Below are 13,347 nucleotides of genomic sequence, written 5' to 3'. Positions count from 1 at the left end.
GGAGTGTGATTAAGGCTACAGATGAAAATTGGAGGTGGTAATTGAAGTCATGAAAAGGATAAGATATGGTAAAGATAGGGACAGTTTAGAGAGGAGAGAAGCTCAAGGGACCTGATAGACTCTGAATCTTTAAAAAGTAGAGAAACTAAGTTGCCTGTTTTGATAAAGGGGCCATGGTAAAGTGTTTTTAGAGTGGTCAAATTTTGAAACAGTGAATATGGGCTTATGGTATTATTTTTCTTGTTGGTTTTTTAGTCTTTGGTCATCAGCTGACCTAACTCTACCAGATCTTTACTTGTCTGTGGCATTGCTGCTTCTCCAACATCAATATCAACTTCATGAAATCCTACCTATTTTGCAGAATGTGTGACGTTACTTTGCATTGTTTTTGCATTGTGTTAGGGGATACATCCTACCTCAGCAAGAGGCCAGCAGAATAAAGATGGTGATGTAATAGGGATAGTTCAAGGGTTTGATTGTACATTTGTGTGTGCAAAATCCACCTTGTGTAGTTTACATTTTAGTGGAGAGAGAGAGATAATATATCTGTCCATTGAGGATAAATAGAATGGAGGAAAATAAAGTAAGATAAGGGGAAAGCAGAAAAGCTGAGCAGAGACTTAAAATGAGAGATAACAATCACGTGAATAGCCACAGGAAAAACATTTCATTCCAAAAGAAATAAGTACAGAGACCCTGAAGGAGGATTGTTCCTTGGCCTATTCCAGGAATAGCAAATGAGCCAGTGATGCTGGGGTAAAGTGAGCACAGGCGTACTGCTAGATGAAGACAGAAGTTAGTAGGGGTAGGGGGCTGATCTTGGAGGGCAAATTCTCAACCAGTTAGACTCAGCTCTGTCATTTTATGACAACAATGTTATAATACCAACTTTATTGAAATATAATTTGTCGATAATATATAACTTCTTTATGATTTTTAAAATAGAACATGAGTACATTAACTAAAGGAAAGGTACTTATAATCAAATATGTTTTTCAATATGTGAATATTCAGACAGGACAATACAGAAAGACAAAAATGCCCTGTAAAACTACTCTAGGGAGCCTGCCTGCTTCCTGAGAACAAGTGGTAATGGGCCCTGTTAGGCCTTCGTTAGGCTTTTACTCTGACTGGGGAGGCCACTGTGGGGTTTCGAGCATAGGAGTAGTATAACCTGACTAATATTTTGAAAGAATCCTACTATCTCCTGTGGAAAGTGAGGCTGTGGCTGGTTGGGGCAGAAAACAGGGAGACCACGTAAAAAACTACTCCAAAATCTAAAGGCAAGACGTTAAATTGAACCACCATGATAAAGGATGTCCGAAGTGGTGGAATTCTGGATGTGTATAGAAGGTACAGGATTTGATGATGGATTGGATATAAAGTGTAAAATAAAGAGGAGTCAAGGGAAACTCCAGATTTTCACCTGAGCAGCTGTAAGGGTGGGATTGCGATTAAGAGAGACTAGAAGGATTCATTGAGGGAGGGGAGGCCACGAGTTCCCTTTTGGATATATTAAGTTTGGGATGTCTGTTAGATGTCCTGGGAGAAGAGATGTCAAGTTGAAGGTTGTATATACAAGTCTCCAGAAATCAGGAGAGGTCCAGGCTAAAGATACCAATTTGAGAATTGTCATATTTGTAAGTGGTGGGGTTATACAGAAGTTATACTACCAGTGATTCTTCAGTGGAGGTGAGATTTTTATTTTCAATAATCTGGGGAACGAATTTAAGATGTTTAAAATATTAATGTAGATTATAAGACTTTAGATTTAGAAGATTCAGTCCCTGTTACTTCCTTTTGTTTCCCCTCCAGTACCCAACCAAGTGCAATTTGGTTACATATCTAATACAGTTTGCTGAATAAAAAAAGAAATACCTCTTGAATTTGGTGCTAGAGGTCCAGGTTTTTTGAGTTAATAACAAAGAAGAGTTGAAATCTCTTAACCTAATTTAAGGCTTTGAGTAATGTTAACTTATTTAGTTTTAAATTTAAAAATTTTAAATTTTTAATAAAAGTATTTTGAAAAGAAAATTTTTTAAATATTTTAACCTCTAACACTAATTGTATACATTAATTTTATTAATCTTTATTAGAATTATTCATATGATACTGTTATAACCATAAAATAGGTATTAAAGATAGCTAGCATGACTTTAATGTGGCTTCTAAAATAAAATAATCACTTATCAGATCTTTAATATTTATTTGGTATTCTTTTTAGGAAGATTTGGAGACTGGAGTTCACCTTGACCCTGCTGTCAAAGAAGTTCAGTATAATCCTACTTACGAGACCATGTTTGCTCCTGAGGTAAGAAAACATATTTAAGGTTTTGACTTTTGCTAAAGAATTTAAATCATAGTAGATAATTAGACATAGCAGTGAACTTTTAAAGGTTTTCTCACATAAGCATACTATTTAAACTCTTAGAAACTATATTCTTCTATTCTCCAAAAGTTTAAATAGTGTGCTTTTGTGAGAATACTTTTAAAAATCCAATAGCTGCTTATCTGCCTGTATACAAATGTCTGATAAACGGAACTATGTCTTTTGAAAAAGGAAATCTGATTCTTAAATATGAACTTAGTTGACATCTTCCTCTCAGTCTTGATGAGGGAGTATTATAATTAACCATAAAGGAAAATAGTGGGGCTTATCAGCATCAATATGTAGTATATTATGAAACATCTAGTTACAGATGGCCCTGAAATGTCATACTGACACACTGCTGGAAAGTAGTCACAGTGTTTGATGCCTGCTCTGAATAAAACAAAGTACTGGATTTTTTTTTCTCTTCTGATGAAAAAAAACAGAAACAGTGAATATTGTTCATTTAAGAAAGTATTTGAATATTAGCGATTTAGGGAAGTTTGTAGAAAAGATTAAATTTCTAGATATTTTGCCTTTTAAAGTGGAAAAGAATGCTTGATTGACAAAACAGAGATGCCAGAAAATGATCATTATAAAACCAAGAAATACAGCTTTGGTCGGTAGCAGAATCTTAACAAGCACTTTCAAGATGGAGGTGAGGAGCTATATCTTGTATCTTGGTGGAAAATGGCATGCCTTTTAACATTTTTCATTTTGTTGCATAAATTAGCCCTTTTGTGACATGTGAGAGTCATAGAGCTGTTTCATATAGTACTTGCCCTGCCTAGGTTTCTGTAGTCATTTAAAAGATGACCATTGAAATGTGTAGCACAGCCAGAAATGTCAGGGCTTGTATTTAGACAGAGCTCCAGCGATTCACTGGGTCTGCACTTAGCAAAAATCTTCCCATGCTCTGACACTACAGTACATTTTAAATTTTATTACATGTGTCTAAAATCCTTCTAGCCTGTCAGACTACAGGCTGTCTCATAACCATTGGCACCATTTTAGCCAGCCCATTGAAAAGAAGTTGTATATTATATATTAATATATGCTTCATGATTTCTTAAAAATGAAAAGTACTTTAATAAAATGAAGCCACTGAATTAGGAAAACAAGAAAATTTGGAAGCATTGTGATGTATAACATTCTGATGTCATTTTATTTTCTCTGAAGCCTGCTTTTTTTCTTAAGTTCTTAAAGTTCATGTGTAACTAATACACTGCTGTGTAATTAGTTTTCAAAACTTTCAAGAAAAATTTAAAAGTTCAGTTAAAATTGTTTGTGTTGATATTAGCAAGAGGCCTGTCATTCTCTTCGTGGGATTTTCAGTCCTTTTATGTTGTTCTTTGTCCTCGTATTGGGAAACCTCACATTAAATATATAAATTAGTTTATGTGAGGAGCACTACAATCGTTCTTTACAGTATGAGAAAGTACTGATAAGATATAAAAGGGAATCAAAATAATAATTTTTCCTGGTTGCCAAATGAATCCTCTGTACCTTAACAAATTTTGAACTTTTGTCTTCTATGACTAGGATGTGTATCACTTGGCAAAGTCTGGAAAAGTATCACTAGGAATTTCATGAGTTTAAATGTAAAGTTCCTGTATCTTGAGTGTCCGTTGTTAGAAACAAGATATAATCCCTCTCCTCAAGCTAATGTTTACCAGAGAGGATATGCTAAGTGTGTGTTTGTTTGTTTGGTCACATGTATTTTTTTTAAAAAGATAGAGACCAGATTATTTCCTATTATGCCTCTGAAGTACTACTCAAGGTTAAGAAAAAATTGCATCTGGTTGTAAATACTTTTAAAAGTTTCCTGAAAGAAGTACTATTTGAAATGGACAATTTAATCTAGGTTAAGAACATGAGATGTGGAGTTAAATGGAATACTTATTAGCTCTTGGGTAACCTTGGAAGTTCCTAGTTTTTTCATAGGTAAAATGAAGATAATTTTTATTTTATTGAGTTACAAGGATAAATCAGATATATGATATAGTTAAAAATACTCTGGTACAGAGTAGGCATTTAACAAATGGTGTCATCATTGTTATTGGCATTATTAATTATTGGCATTGGTGGCTAGGTAGGCTTTTATGAGGAAAGATTCCAAGAAGAGAACAGCATGAGCCAAATCATAAAAGATCTAAAGAACAGGAGTGCCTGAGTCCTTACCAGAAGAAAGAATCGAGAGATAAGACTAGAATGGTATTTTGTATAACATTTCACAAAGCTTTTGGGGCCAAAGTAAAGAGTTTTGTCTTGATTTAATCGATGATAAATAGATTTGTGAGGGTCTTAAATGGAAGAGTGGCATAATCAAAGCTGAACTTTTAGGAAGGTTTATTTGGTATGCGTTTGCATGATGGAAAAGAACAGGGATATAGATTAATGAAATAAAGCCACTATTTATTACTGTACACCAGGTACCATACTGAAGGATTTACATACCTCATCTCCTTCAGTCCTCAGTACAACCCTATGAAGTAAGTACCTGTGTCCTTATTTTATAGTGAGGAAACCAAGTCTTAAGTTATACTGCCAGCAAGTGGCATATTTAGAAATTTGAGTCTAGATCACTCTTAATTATCTCTCTGTAACTGCAAGACCAGTTTAAAGACCACTGTGGAGTTTGCAGGGTACACCCCTATGCCTTTGACTTTGCTGATTCTGAACATTTACTGAATTGCTTATTTTATTTTATAAAATATTGTTTCCCTCTTCTGACCAAGGACTTTTGGGTTATACAGATAATTTTTCTCAAATAATTGATAGAACTTGAAGACGTAGTAGCCATTATTTTAGTCTAGTAATTTCTATGTCATTTCACTCAATTATTTTTGAATCTAGAGAAAAATGTATTAATTAGCTTCTCTAAATTCATAAAACCTGTAAGTCTCAGGAAGAATTCCAGACTGTTTAAAATAGTAGTACTTTAGAATAGAAAAAATATTAAAAGTTAAGAGAAAAAAACACCAGTTACAGTTAAGAATCTGGCTATAAAGGCTGCTGTAAATATTAATGTTATAATGAACTTTAGAAATCATATAGCTCAGATCTTTTAGAAAACAGAGGTCAAAGGTCATAAATGAAATTTTCTTATACTAATATTTTTATGTCTTACAAGATCAAAGTATTCCACCAATAAAATTGAATTGTAGGGAATCTTCTGTTAATTTGCAGGAAATAATTAACAGATTCTTCTCACCTTAAAATTTGTTTGTAAATCTCTTAAACAATAATAACTACAATAAATATTAATGAAAAATATACCAACAATCTACTATATATTCAGTAATTTGGTTTATTTTTCTATATGTTAACTTACAACTATGATTTTATATAGTCCATTTTTAGTAGTATAAATTGTCTTAATTCCTGCGATGTTATAATACGCTGCTAAAATGCTGACTCACCAATATTCTACCTACTGAAGATTTTTGAGATCCACATCCTTATAGTACAGATCTCTGAGAGTGATCAACCAGCATCTTCACAAATTAAAAGTGCTTTTCTCCCAACCCTTTAAGTAAACTACTGCTTCACTCAGTTGACAGATGTTTAAGGATACTTACCTCCCTTGGGAACATCATACATACTTTGGGTGTAGCGATCTGAATTAGTACTTACATGCCTTTTAACTAATTAATTTTTTAATTAACAAAAATTGCATATATTTACAACGTACAATGTGTTTTTTAATATGTATCCATTGCAGAATGGCCAAATCAAGCTAATTAACATATGCATTACTTCATCTACTGATCATTTTTTGTGGTGAGAACACTTAAAATCTATTCTTAGTGGTTTTCAAGAATACATGGTTCTTAACTATAGCCACCATGTTGTATGTTAGATCTCTTGAACTTATTCCTCTCCTATCTAACTGAAGTTTTATATCCTTTGACCAATCACCCAAAACCCCTCCATCCCATCTCATCCCTACCCACCCAGCTCCTGCTAACCATTCTACTCTCTGCTTCTATGAGTTCATCTTTTTTGGATTACAATTGTGGGATCATGTCCCAGCACCTGGCTATGTCTTAACATAATGCCCTCCAGGTTAATCTATGCCATCAAAACTGACAAAATTTCCTTCTTTAAGACAGAATAGTATGCTGCTGCGCAGACATACCACATTTTCTTTATGCATTCATACGTTGACAGCCATTTAGGTTGATTCATGGGAATACAGATATTTCTTTAACATACTGATGTCATTTCCTTTGGACATATACCCGCTTGTGAAATTGCTGGGTATGGTGGTTCTATTTTTGATTTTTTTGAGGAACCTCCATACTATCTTCCATAGTAGCTATACTAATTTCCATTCCCACCAACAGTGTGCAAGTGTTCTCTTTTCTCCAGAACATCCTTGCCAACACTTGTTATCCTTTATCATTTTTATAATAGCTATTCTAACAGGTTTGAGATAATATCTTATTGTGACTTTAATTTACAGTTCTCTGGTGATTAGTAATGTGGTGTACTTTCTCATATACCTGTTGGCTATTTTTTTTTTTTTTTTTGAGCGGAGTCTTGCTCTGTCTCCTAGGCTGGAGTGCAGTGGTGTGATCTCAGCTCACTGCAACCTTTGTCTCCTGGGTTCAAGCGATTCTTCCACCTCAGCCACCTGAGTAGCTGGGACTACAGGCACAGGCCACCATGCCTAGCTCATTTTTTGTATTTTTAGTAGAGATGGATTTCACCATGTTGGCCAGGCTGGTCTTGAACTCCTGATCTCAAGTGATCTGCCTGCCTTGGCCTCCCAAAGTCCTGGGATTATAGGCATGAGCCACTACACCTGGCCCCTGTTGGCTATTTATGTATCTTTTGAGAAATGCTGAGAAATTCAGGTTCTTTGCCAATTTTTCATTGAGTTATTTATTTTTTTGCTATTGATTTGAGTTCCTTGTGTATTTTGGATATTAACCCTTTACCAGATGTATGGTTTGCAAACATTTTCTCACTTAAATGTGTATGTTTTATATAAGGAGATTGCAATTGTAATTTACTGTGTTGTGCTTCATTATTGTTTTAGCTAAAAATTGTTAAATACTCATGTGAACTTGGATATATTATGCATTCATATTTATGTTATGTGTTTACTTGTATATTGTTATAAATCACTTGAACACAAATTTACTCTTAAGCTTAGTTAACTACTAAACATTGAAAAGAAATGTTTGGAAATCAAATTTGTGTGTTTTCTATGTGCTCTGTTGTATGTTTTAACGGTTGTTCCAGAATAAAGAGAGTTGCATATTCACAGGGACCAAGAACATCTGAGACATATCTTGAGTAATTACGAAGAGCTGAGTTCTGCTAAATAGTGTTCTCTCCCTTCTTCTGTTAATATTCAGTATCTTTGAGGTCAGTTCTAATAGCTACCAGTAGATGAATCCTCCTCCCACCGATTCCCTATATCACTAGAAGATTTTTTTGTTGCCTCAGCTTAAATCTGTATGAGACATAGGCACATGTACATTTTTAGATTGCTTTAGGTATAGCACCTTATATAATGCATACATAGCTTTAATATATGGAGTTGTCTTTGCATAGAAATCACAGTTCTTTTACACTGATAATTTTTCTTTAAAAAGTGGAGCTAATTTTGTATGTATGGCCTATAGAAGAATTGTTCTTTCTTTTTTAGTAAAATCTGAATTAAATAAGAATATGGAAATTGTAGTCTCCTTTTTTAAATGGAAAGTTACTTAAAGCACAGTGATTGGTCATGTGTTACATGTGATATGAATAACAATAAGGACAGTGGGAATTTTTATCATTTTTAGATTTCCCACCATACCCCCTCCACCCCATCTCTGTCCAGAAATAGCGGATGCTATTCTGTGGATGATAGCTGACTGTAGCAGGTAGAGCATCTAGGAAACTTTTAAATCATTTTGTTATCTGGGATTTTATGATTGCTCCTGTTTTTGTAATAAATTTCATGACTGAATGAAGTTGACTGCTGCTTCCAGCATTCCGCAATCTTTTTTTCCCCAACATTTTTCACCCATCAGCAGACAAAGGAAGAACTAATATGGACTGCAAAGTCTTGCACTATCCATTATAATTAAGAATATATAGTAATAAAAGCTTTGTATGTAAATCAGGTATTTTTTAGTTGAATCATTTTAAACATATAAATGGAAGCTGTCAATATATAGGAATCTTGTAGCAATTTATTTTCTTCAAAAGCAGAAAAAATATAAGGCACATCTAACATTTAAATTTAGATTTTCATACATAGTATAATGTTGATATCTCGAGAATGCAGTGTACTGGTTAAAAGAAGATGAGTAATTTTTATTTGTGGCTCTGGAAATGTATCATAGAAAAGATGGTTTCTAATGGTAATGACCTACAGTGTTCTAATGTCAAAATAATTCATCATGACAGTGGGTCTTATCGAGTTCTAATGAAAATAGCCTGTTATTTTCGCCTTTTCCAAAGTGGGAAACTCATTTGATTCTTTATTTAAAAACAAACAAACAAACAAAAAAAAGAGTTGGATTTTCCCAGTACCTTTTATAATAGCATTGAATTAATAGCACTTGACATAATATATTCTGGTAATTTTTTACCCAATTTTTAAAAGTTAAGAGGCTCTGATTGTGCATTTAAGGAACTTTATGATAGAATGCTTGACTACGGTTTGTTCTAGCTCTGGTTCTGCCAGTTAATAAAACTTTTGACCCTAGGGCAGGTAAAATACATTGTCTTTGGGGTTTTTTTCTTTATTTGCAACATGAGAAGAAGAATACTCTCTAACTTGCCAGAATTTTTGTACAGATCAAATTAAATAGCATTTGGAGAAACTCAAAAGTATTATAAATAGATAATAATGGTACTATTTGGTGTAAGACAAATCATGTGACTCTTCACAGTGTGACTTTTCAGAGTGGAGATATTTTATTGACATTTGGAATACCTTTTCCTAGGTACTTTTTCAAGCACTTTATTCTGTTTTTCTGTCCTCTACCCCCAGTGGAATTCTGATTCATCGTTCCTTCATTAGTACTTTCTATATGCCAGGCACTGTGGTAAATATTGAGTGTTCTGAGTCTCCCACTTTGAGGAACTCATAAGCTAGTGGAAAAGAAACAAGTATTTTTTAAAAAAATTATATCACAGTGCCACTGTTGATATAAAAGTCACCGAAATCCCTCAAATCATGGTTTGGACAAACTATAGTAACTCTCAGTTTTCTAGATAACACTGTGAAATGGAACTTCTGCAATAATGCAAATGTAGTAGTAGCTGACAACCACATGTGGCTACTGAGCTCTTGAAAGAAATAACTACATATAGATTTGAGTGAGAGGGATTCCTCTCCTTCTGTCCCTGGGGCTGACAAATGGTGCTAATTAGCCATTGTCCAGTTGCACAGAACCATATCAGGTTAGAGTGTTCCCAGATAGGTTAATAGGCCCTTGGTGATTTATAGTTGAGAAAAATATCATACAGTTATTCCAGTAATTCTGGCTTCCATATACTCAGAACTTTTGTCTCTTTCTTTTTATTTTTATTTTTTCTCACAACATTGCAGTTTGGACCAGAAAATCCCTTTAGGACACAGCAAATGGCCGCCCCTAGAAATATGCTTTCTGGATATGCCGAACCAGCTCATATCAATGATTTCATGTTTGAGCAGCAAAGGAGAACTTTTGCAACATATGGTAATGTGACAAGACTTAAACAGTTTCAATTTTGGCTTTATTAGAAGTGTGATATGTGTGTGCTAATCTGTTTTATCTTCTGGCTTTTGAAATTCATTAGATTCCTTCAAAAAGGATAGTATGCCTTCTTATACATATCCTTAAATATTTATATAAATGGGAAGGTGAATTCATATTTTTAGCTGTCATTGTAAATCTACTGGGACTTCTGAGTACTGGAAATATTCCATGATCTTAACCAGAATGCTGTTTGTCGTTGTACTAGGTAATGGACACTGTTATTTCATGTCCATTACATGTAAATTGCTGTTGAAGTTGACAAATGAAAAGATAGTGTTCAGAGGTTACTTTTTTATCTTTTTATAGGCTATTTAACTTTACTCTCTCAAATCTTATCTCAGAAATGCTTTCTCTTGATCACTGAAGGGTATTAGGAAAGAGAATAGTCACAAATTCATTGTGTAAAATAATTATATCCTATCAGTGGTAATGTATATGGAAACTGATTGTATAAAGGATTATCATGTATTAGATCATATGTCACCATGGTAAGATTGTAATAGACTTAGAATGTGCCAAAAATCACAGCCAAGACTATACACCACTTAAATCACCCAAAACAGTTCTGTAACACTTCCCGTTCAATAAAATGGTTGCAAATACATTGTACCCATTGCTTGTATAAGGAGTCCCATGTAAATCTAAAGTAATCTGAAAATAAACTCTGTTGCATGATGATTTTGTTATATTCTAGCCTATAATAAAAGAGACTTTTAAAGACTTTTCTTATTTTCTTCTACTTTAGAAGGACCTTAAGCAATAGTTTAGTTCTCTTGTCTCCTTTAAAGTAAAACAAAAGTCCAAGTAAGTTTATACTGACACTTACATTTCTTTGTAAATTACCTTGTGACAAGAATAAGCATTTAAAACTATCCAGCTGGCTTTAGACCTGGTTTCAGAATTTTTTTTTTTAAGTATCTGGTGATTTTTACCTCTCCCTCTAGGAAGTGGCAAGCTAGGACACAGGTTGAACTATTGACTTAGAGACAAAAAATGAATTTGGGGCTATAGGATATTAGGCAGCATAAAATAAAGGGAATGGCCAGTTGCAAAAATAAGAAAATTTTGGTTAATTTGAACTTAATAAGATCAAGGTTTAAACTGAGGTTTAAAGAGACAGTTTATTTATTAGGTTCAAGTAAACTTAATAAGTGAACTTAATAAATAAGATCAATCTTATCTAAGCTTTAACAACTGTCTCTTTAAACCTGAGTTTTAACAGTGTCTCTTTTTTTCTTTGCCTATAGGTACTGAGCCAAGAATATGACTTCTATTAGTTTGTCCTATAATTTTCTTATAGAAAGTTCTTACCTGACTTCTGATAGTAATTTCTATACCAACTTCTATCAAATTTTGTTGTTGTTCTTGTTTTTTAACCCTTCCACATGAAATGTAAGGCTGTGAGACCTTTTTGTTACCTTTCCTCATTTGCAAAGTGCAAGGCAGCAAACCTTTCTTGTACCATGTAGTGGTGTTATCTACCAGATATACAGGAGGTGACACATGAATTCAGTTTTACCTCAATCTCATAACCCTGGGATATCACTGCTGGAATATAGTGTGAACATTTATTTTAATTTTCTTCCTATTTTTAAATGTTGTAAGATTGTTATAATCCCAATGAATTATTTCTGCAAGATTTCTATAATACAGTTAGTTTATTATAGAGCCCACCTAGAGAATCCTTATCACCAAAAATAGTCTCATTTACTATGCCATCCCATTTACTTACTCTACAGTTTTGCTTTTAGCTTGCATTTATAGTATTTCTCCTGACTTCTCAGTCCCTCAGTCGTTGTGTGAATTTTGTCCTGTTTTCCCTACTGGACCCTAGCCTGCTCCCCTGCCAGTTTTACTTGGGACTTCTCAATGAGGTTTCTTTCTTTTGTTCTACTTTCATCTAGAATTTTCTCTATACCCACCTATAGAAGTGGAAAATAGAATTTTAAATAAATACTTTTAGTCCCACAATAGTCCTTATTAACATGAGTTTTAACTTCAATATTTGAAACCCTTTATTAACATTGTTAAATGATTTTTTAAAATAGTCTACTGAACAAAGATAATTTTATAAAGAATTACTTGTATCATTTAGATTTCAGTTTGGTTCCAGTTTTCATTATTAAAAATGTGATGTATATGTTATGCTACAAAATGCTTTTTAAAATGTGGTAGTGAATATTTTTGTACATAAAACTTTATAGTTTCTTTACATTATTTTCTTAAATGAGTTCCCAAAAGTAGGTCAAAGAATGTATGTGTTAAAAACTTTTGTTGTATATTATCAAATTGTTTTCTAAAAGAATTCTCTCAACCTGTTCTATTGTCACAGCATATAAAAGTCCTATTTCTCTCTCTCTCTCTTTTTTTTGTTTTTGAGACAGAGTCTTGCTCTGTCACCCAGGCTGGAGTGCAGTGGCGGGATCTCTACTCACAGCAACCTCTGCCTCTGGGGTTCAGGTGATTCTCGTGCCTCAGCCTCCTGAGTAACTGGAGTTAGAGGCGTGAATGACCACGCCTAGCTAATTTTTTCTTCTTTTTTTTGTATTTTTCATAGAGATGGGGCTTTACCATATTGGCCAGGCTGGTCTCAAACTCCTGGCCTCATAATCTGCCTGCCTTGGCCTCCCAAAGTGCTGGGATTACAGGCCTGACCCACCATGCCTGGCCCTCTTTCTCTTTATCAAATATCCATGTAATTTTTTCTTTGTTTACTTGATAATCAAAATATTATATTTCTTTATTACAACTTAATTTTTCTGGACTACTAGTGAGGTTGAAGGTTTTTCTGTATATTTATGACCATTCTTTTGCAAATTGTTCATAATCTCTTTTCATTTACCTAATGGAATTAGTTTTAATAATCTTAAGGGTATAATAATAAAATCAATATTATAGTCATTTCAAATAAGACTATCAAAAGGAATAAAGTAGACATTAACTCCATTAAAAAGATAAAAGAGAAAATAAGCTTCAGAGAGATAGATAAGAACATTTAAGAAATGCAGATATATTCACTTATTTAAGACACAAGATAGTTAGAAAACAAATTGGACTGAAATTTGGTAGTGTTAGAGTTACATCTTGCTCTATCACTGGCTGATTTGTAGGAAGACATAAGGCCAAATCCTTAACTCTTATTTGTAAAAGGAAAATAATACTGTTTCCTAATCATGTGGGGTGGAAGGCAGTAGTGGGGATGTTGGTATGGCAGTAAAGATTTTGACC

General features: G+C 33.7%; 2 protein-coding genes across 2 annotated transcripts in view; one reads left to right on the top strand and one right to left on the bottom strand.

Annotated features, from left to right (window-relative positions):
• The window catches only part of WASF1 (WASP family member 1), a 134,626-nt gene that overhangs the window by 82,807 nt on the left and 38,472 nt on the right, over positions 1-13,347 (bottom strand). The gene's annotated exons all lie outside the window — the stretch shown is intronic.
• The window catches only part of CDC40 (cell division cycle 40), a 49,224-nt gene that overhangs the window by 10,243 nt on the left and 25,634 nt on the right, over positions 1-13,347 (top strand). Inside the window, exons 2-3 of the mRNA XM_012438423.3 lie at positions 2,225-2,311; positions 9,930-10,059. Of these exons, the coding sequence (XP_012293846.1) occupies positions 2,225-2,311; positions 9,930-10,059 (217 nt within the window). The remainder of the gene's footprint in view (positions 1-2,224; positions 2,312-9,929; positions 10,060-13,347) is intronic.

This window comes from Aotus nancymaae, unplaced genomic scaffold (genome assembly GCF_030222135.1).
Source record: "Aotus nancymaae isolate 86718 unplaced genomic scaffold, 86718_ANA_hifiasm-v0.15.2.pri h1tg000040l, whole genome shotgun sequence".
NCBI classification, from domain to species: Eukaryota; Metazoa; Chordata; class Mammalia; order Primates; family Aotidae; genus Aotus; species Aotus nancymaae.
Note: the sequence above shows the minus strand (reverse complement) of the source record. Positions and strands in the feature narration are given on the sequence as shown.